At 44.3% G+C, this 7,500-nt stretch overlaps 1 protein-coding gene across 1 annotated transcript in view; it reads right to left on the bottom strand.

Annotated features, from left to right (window-relative positions):
• Positions 1-7,500, bottom strand: part of stag2a (STAG2 cohesin complex component a) — a 27,728-nt gene that overhangs the window by 3,112 nt on the left and 17,116 nt on the right. The window contains exons 22-32 of the mRNA XM_060862430.1: positions 7,269-7,349; positions 6,986-7,078; positions 5,916-6,087; positions 5,675-5,814; positions 5,130-5,231; positions 4,831-4,979; positions 3,864-3,992; positions 3,337-3,545; positions 3,023-3,260; positions 1,247-1,339; positions 1,028-1,154 (exon numbers count right to left, since the gene is read on the bottom strand). Of these exons, the coding sequence (XP_060718413.1) occupies positions 1,028-1,154; positions 1,247-1,339; positions 3,023-3,260; positions 3,337-3,545; positions 3,864-3,992; positions 4,831-4,979; positions 5,130-5,231; positions 5,675-5,814; positions 5,916-6,087; positions 6,986-7,078; positions 7,269-7,349 (1,533 nt within the window). The remainder of the gene's footprint in view (positions 1-1,027; positions 1,155-1,246; positions 1,340-3,022; positions 3,261-3,336; positions 3,546-3,863; positions 3,993-4,830; positions 4,980-5,129; positions 5,232-5,674; positions 5,815-5,915; positions 6,088-6,985; positions 7,079-7,268; positions 7,350-7,500) is intronic.

Here is a 7,500-nt window from a genome sequence, read left to right as displayed (position 1 = left end):
GGGATTATATCACAACACACACACCACACACACACACGGTTTATATCACAACACACACACACCACACACACACACAGGGATTATATCACAACACACACGGTTTATATCACAACACACACACCACACACACACAGGGATTATATCACAACACACACACCACACACACACACGGTTTATATCACAACACACACACCACACACACACACGGTTTATATCACAACACACACACACACGGTTTATATCACAACACACACACACACACACGGTTTATATCACAACACACACACAGGGTTTATATCACAACACACACACACCACACACACACAGGGTTTATATCACAACACACACACACACCACACACACAGGGTTTATATCACAACACACACACACCACACACACAGGGTTTATATCACAACACACACACACACACAGGGTTTATATCACAACACACACACACCACACACACAGGGTTTATATCAGAACACACACACACACCACACACAGAGTTTATATCACAACACACACACACACACACCACAAACACAGGGTTTATATCACAACACACACACACACACACACGGTTTATATCACAACACACACACACGGTTTATATCACAACACACACACACACACCACACACACAGGGTTTATATCACAACACACACACACCACACACACACAGGGTTTATATCACAACACACACACACAGGGTTTATATCACAACACACACACAGGGTTTATATCACAACACACACACAGGGTTTATATCACAACACACACACACAGGGTTTATATCAGAACACACACACACCATACACACACAGGGTTTATATCACAACACACACACCACACACACAGGGTTTATATCACAACACACACACCACACACACAGGGTTTATATCACAACACACACACACCACACACACAGGGTTTATATCACAACACACACACACCACACGCACACACACACACAGCTCTGATTCAGCACAGCTCTGTACTCCCAAACAATGGGCTGTGATTGTCTGACCAGGTCGATGTCCATGGTGTCGAAGTCCATGCCCTCGTTCAGGTCTTCTAATCGCTGCTCTGATGACATCATTACATCTTCAACAATTGGCTCTTCATCATCCTCCATCAGACCTGCACTTCGACGACTGTATATTAAAAAATATATATAAATAAAAAACACAACAGATTCTAAACCTGTGACTCCATGTCTGAGACATAACAGGGAAAGTGTGTTTACATGGTGTGCTGCATGTGGCTCCTCATCTTAGCATTCTGCATGTTCGCTCTCTCCTGCTGCTGCCGCTGTGCTAACATCCATGTTACCTGTGTACTACACACAAACACACACAAACACACAGCTTTGACCAAAGTGCTGATATTTTGTTTGTGGATGTGTTTACTCGTATCAGTGTGTGTTTACACATAGCTGATGTGTGTGTGTGTGTGTGTATTTACTTGTAGTCGATCGATTGCAATGCGTGTGTATTTACTTGTAGTCGATGGGTGTGTGTGTGTGTGTATTTACTTGTAGTCGATGGGTGTGTGTGTGTGTGTATTTACTTGTAGTCGATGGGTGTGTGTGTGTGTATTTACTTGTAGTCGATGGGTGTGTGTGTGTGTTTACTTGTAGTCGATGGGTATGTGTGTGTGTGTGTATTTACTTGTAGTCGATGGGTGTGTGTGTGTGTGTGTGTGTTTACTTGTAGTCGATGGGTGTGTGTGTGTGTGTGTGTTTACTTGTAGTCGATGGGTGTGTGTGTGTGTGTGTGTGTGTGTGTGTGTTTACTTGTAGTCGATGGGTGTGTGTGTGTGTGTGTGTGTGTGTGTTTACTTGTAGTCGATGGGTGTGTGTGTGTGTGTGTGTGTTTACTTGTAGTCGATGGGTGTGTGTGTGTGTGTTTACTTGTAGTCGATGGGTGTGTGTGTGTGTGTTTACTTGTAGTCGATGGGTGTGTGTGTGTGTGTGTGTTTACTTGTAGTCGATGGGTGTGTGTGTGTGTGTGTGTGTTTACTTGTAGTCGATGGGTGTGTGTGTGTGTGTGTGTGTGTGTGTTTACTTGTAGTCGATGGGTGTGTGTGTGTGTGTGTGTGTGTGTGTTTACTTGTAGTCGATGGGTGTGTGTGTGTGTGTGTGTGTGTGTGTGTGTGTTTACTTGTAGTCGATGGGTGTGGGTGTGTGTGTGTGTGTGTGTGTGTTTACTTGTAGTCGATGGGTGTGGGTGTGTGTTTACTTGTAGTCGATGGGTGTGTGTGTGTGTGTGTGTGTGTTTACTTGTAGTCGATGGGTGTGTGTGTGTGTGTGTGTGTGTTTACTTGTAGTCGATGGGTGTGTGTGTGTGTGTGTGTGTGTGTGTGTGTTTACTTGTAGTCGATGGGTGTGTGTGTGTGTGTGTGTTTACTTGTAGTCGATGGGTGTGTGTGTGTGTGTGTGTGTGTTTACTTGTAGTCGATGGGTGTGTGTGTGTGTGTGTGTGTTTACTTGTAGTCGATGGGTGTGTGTGTGTGTGTGTGTGTTTACTTGTAGTCGATGGGTGTGTGTGTGTGTGTGTGTGTTTACTTGTAGTCGATGGGTGTGTGTGTGTGTGTGTGTTTACTTGTAGTCGATGGGTGTGTGTGTGTGTGTGTTTACTTGTAGTCGATGTGTGTGTGTTTACTTGTAGTCGATGGGTGTGTGTGTGTGTGTTTACTTGTAGTCGATGGGTGTGTGTGTGTGTGTGTGTGTGTGTGTTTACTTGTAGTCGATGGGTGTGTGTGTGTGTGTTTACTTGGAGTCGATGGGTGTGCGTGTGTGTGTGTGTTTACTTGTAGTCGATGGGTGTGTGTGTGTGTGTGTGTGTTTACTTGTAGTCGATGGGTGTGTGTGTGTGTGTGTGTGTGTTTACTTGTAGTCGATGGGTGTGTGTGTGTGTGTGTGTGTGTGTGTGTGTTTACTTGTAGTCGATGGGTGTGTGTGTGTGTGTGTTTACTTGTAGTCGATGGGTGTGTGTGTGTGTGTGTGTGTGTGTGTGTTTACTTGTAGTCGATGGGTGTGTGTGGCTGCTGTAACGTATTGTGCTGTGTTTGGTTGCTCATGGTGTACACGCCCACGTATCCCTCCTCTGGACGGAGCTTCTTGGCATCCCGCAGCACAGTGGAGGTCATATGGGATGATGACATCATCATGTGAGGTGGTGACATCATCATGGGGGTCTGTGGCTGCTGCTCACGAGCCATCCACATACTCGCATCAGTGCTGCTACAGCTGCTCTCCTCTGAAAGACAGACAGAGATTAGTGTGTATGGCCTCATCAGCACCAGTGTGCTTTAGTGCACAGAAATGAAACTCACCCTCTGGCAGCTTCCTCTTTGAAGGGGCGGGGTTTATTCTTGGCTTCCTGCTGCGGGCGGAGCCTCGGCCACTGACGCCACTGAGGACGGAGAGCGTGTCATCGTCTGCTCCGGCCTGCAGAGAGTTTCTGTAGGAGATGAGAGGCAGCCAACACTCCTCCCTCTGCAGGGACATCTGAAATGTCATGTAGCGCTCCAGGTACATGTGTCTGAAACACACACACACACACACACACACACACACACACACACACACAGATAATTATACTATAACCCATACACCTTGGCCATAATAATACACTGATATGGGCTGCACTCAAAAGCTGTAAAGTTCTGCACTAAATATAACGTTACAATTTCAGTACAAAGACAACAAATTTAAAATCAGGGCTTGATCTGTTCGGTCTCCTTTGGTGAAAAATGTTTATGCCAACTCCCTCACCATAGCAACCACATTTTTTGGGTGATTGAATTTCTACAAAAACATCCCATAACAACATGTGTTATGAAGTGTGTGTGTGTCTTACACAGTCCTGCGGTCTTGGCGCAGCAGTTTGGAAGAGAACTCACTGAGGATGTCGAGGAAGGCAAGGTTGAGAGGGGGGGTGCCCTCACCCTGAGGACTTGGCTCTTTAAACGCAAACTCTATACCATCCCTGTAACACACACACACACACACACACACACACACACACACACACACACACACACACACACACACAACAGGTATCCTGGATCAGCGTGGGTGTATACACACAATATAATACTATTAAAAAAGCAAGATTAGCATTAATTGTTAGAATTTATCTCACACACACACACTCACACACACACACACACACACACCATACAACATGCTGTAGATGTATACATGTGTCATTTATCATCAAATTAATCATTTACCTTAACATTCACTTGTAGATTAAACATTGCTCTTTAGGAAAGAAACACAACTCGTGGCATAAGTGTGTGTGCAGGTATTTAAACCAAAAAGAAAAAAAATTCACTTTGCTGCAGGTTAAAGGGTGAATGTGTGAAATACAATCTCACAATCTACTGTTCCAATAAGACAGAGCAAAAATATCAAAACCATACCAGAGATCAGACACAAATGTTCTTGAACAAAGATGAACCTCTACTAATCTGATGGAAAGGCAAAAGTAACAAAGGAGCTGATCTGTGATCTGGTGCTGGTGTCATGGCTTGGGCTTTCATAGCTGCTTCTGGAACAGACTCACTAACATTTACTGAGAATAGAGCTCATGACTGAGGTCTACAGAAACATTCAGTCTGACAATTTACTGAGAAATGTGTCCAATGTAAACAGGAGGAACTTCATCATGCAGAGAGACAATGATCAGTGGCAGCTAGATAACAGTCCAAAATAAAAAGTACTGGCTAATTCATTTTAACTTAAGCTCAATTGCAAGTAGAGACACCAGACTGCAACATTAGATGGAGTGTGTGTGTGCGTATGCGTGTGTGTGTGTGTACTTGTGCAGCATAGCGATGGCCTCGCGGGTCTTCAGCTGGTCTAAGCCAAACGTGAGGGAGAACCGACGAGCAAGTTCTTTAATCCCACAGAACGCCACAGACGAACGATCAACGTTACAGCCTAGTTCACTGAGCATCTCATTAAACAGCTGTAACACACACACACACACACACACACACACACACCTTACATTAATATTCATTTTGTTCTGTTCAAATAGAGCTCGTGTGAATCTGTACTAGTTAAATGACTAAAGTGTTCCAGTGGGAAAGTCAGAAACTCCAGGGTGAGTGTTTACCTGCTGCAGACTGAGGATGAGGGTTTTGGCACACTGAATCTTATCAATCTGTCTCGTCTTGCTCATCGTCTCCTTTATGATATCACCGTAATCATTATAGTACTGAAAGGAAAGAAGGTGAGCGTCAGTGTGTGTTAATGACGGATATGTGGGTGAACAATTTAGACATGATTTAGGACTTCGTGAACTGCATGAACGGCCTCATGTCCAATCGCTCTCAGGTTTCACACTCAAAGCTCCATCAGTAAACAGTTTATAACTTCAAAACAGACTTTATTTTAAAACATCCTGGTTACACAATGGCACAATATTGTACACAGTGTAATAGAACATATATTATATGTCACCTAGATAAGGATGGGTTCCTCTCAAGGTTTGTTCCTCATATTGTCTAATAAATCTATTCATTTAACACGTGTGTAATTTTAAATGTATTTATTTGTGACCGTGTTTATTGTTAAAAGTTCTATACAAATTACACTGAGGTGAAGTGAATACTGTGAGTGTGTACACTGGTTATATACAGTATGTGTTGCACTTCTCACTCTCATGTACTGTTTGAAGATGTCAGCTCCAGTGCTCATCTCCACTACATTATAGATGATCAGTTTACAGTAAGCTGCTAACAGGTTTCTGCGCTTATGTAGAGCCTCGATCTTCCCTGCTTCATCATCCTGCTGTCCGTCTACGAGCACACAAACAGAACATTCAAAAACATTTCACCTGACAGTCATTAATAAATCATCGCTGTAAATTGTGCCCTGACTGGGGTGTGCACGTGTGTACCAGTGCTGCCGTCATCGTCCTGCTCGATGAAGACGTGATCGAGGACGAAGCTGAGGAGGTCACTCTGCAGGGACGAGTCGGGACTGAACACCAGCGGCTCCAGAACATCCCGACCTGATGCCATGATCTGATGACTAAAGATCATTAACGCATCACACAGTATAGTGAAGGCCTGCAGAGCACACACACACACACACACACACACACACACACACACACACACACGGTCTGTATTTAAATCAATATTAAAAGGTTTTACACAGGGAACTCTAGAACCACACCAAGAACTAGACTTGTACTCTTGAACTACAAAAGAGCAGCACTGGAGCCTCTGTGGAAGTTTCTGAACCATAATAAACATTTTAGAACCACACAAAAAATTATTCTGAGAACAAACCAAAAAAATAAATCAAAGAGAGCCTAGAACCGTACTAGAGTGAGAGCCTAGAACCGTACTAGAGTGAGAGCCTAGAACCGTACTAGAGTGAGAGCCTAGAACCGTACTAGAGTGAGAGCCTAGAACAGTACTAGAGTGAGAGCCTAGAACCGTACTAGAGTGAGAGCCTAGAACCGTACTAGAGTGAGAGCCTAGAACCGTACTAGAGTGAGAGCCTAGAACCGTACTAGAGTGAGAGCCTAGAACCGTACTAGAGTGAGAGCCTAGAACAGTACTAGAGTGAGAGCCTAGAACCGTACTAGAGTGAGAGCCTAGAACAGTACTAGAGTGAGAGCCTAGAACCGTACTAGAGTGAGAGCCTAGAACCGTACTAGAGTGAGAGCCTAGAACCGTACTAGAGTGAGAGCCTAGAACAGTACTAGAGTGAGAGCCTAGAACAGTACTAGAGTGAGAGCCTAGAACCGTACTAGAGTGAGAGCCTAGAACAGTACTAGAGTGAGAGCCTAGAACCGTACTAGAGTGAGAGCCTAGAACCGTACTAGAGTGAGAGCCTAGAACAGTACTAGAGTGAGAGCCTAGAACAGTACTAGAGTGAGAGCCTAGCTTTGCACTAACAAGGGAAGAAGGAAATGTACAAGTGGTTTATTCCCAAACTGAGCATATGTGAAGTTACCTGCTCTTTAACAGCCATGCTGAGGCTGCTGAGGTACCGCTGACACATTAAACAGAACGCTCGTGTCTGCTTCCTCAAGGTCACCAGGTCAGCCTGAGATAGTGAGGCAGAAGGTGAGGCAGAAAGTGAGACACACAAATGTCTGCTGCTTAATTCTGTGTAGGATACCAATTGTGTTTAAGCAGTTACATCGCCTGTGTGTACTCGTGTATGAGAGTGTGTGTGTGTGTGTGTGTGTGTGCGCGTGTGTGTGTGCAAGAGAGAGAGAGAAAGAGAGAGAGACCTGTGTGGAGCTGCCTTCTGAGACCTTTGCCAGGTTCCACAGGACGACATAATGAGTACACTGCATAGCATGGACCACAATCTGCACACACACACACACACACACACACACAATAAACAAAGAGAGAGAAAAAACTTTTCAGTAGCAAAGGTTGGTCCATATAAACAACTGTCTGTCTATCCATCCGTCTGTACTTATCCATATACCTGTCTGTTTGTCCTTTCATCTATTT

This window comes from Tachysurus vachellii, chromosome 26, assembly GCF_030014155.1.
Source record: "Tachysurus vachellii isolate PV-2020 chromosome 26, HZAU_Pvac_v1, whole genome shotgun sequence".
In the NCBI taxonomy this organism is placed as follows: Eukaryota; Metazoa; Chordata; class Actinopteri; order Siluriformes; family Bagridae; genus Tachysurus; species Tachysurus vachellii.
Note: the sequence above shows the minus strand (reverse complement) of the source record. Positions and strands in the feature narration are given on the sequence as shown.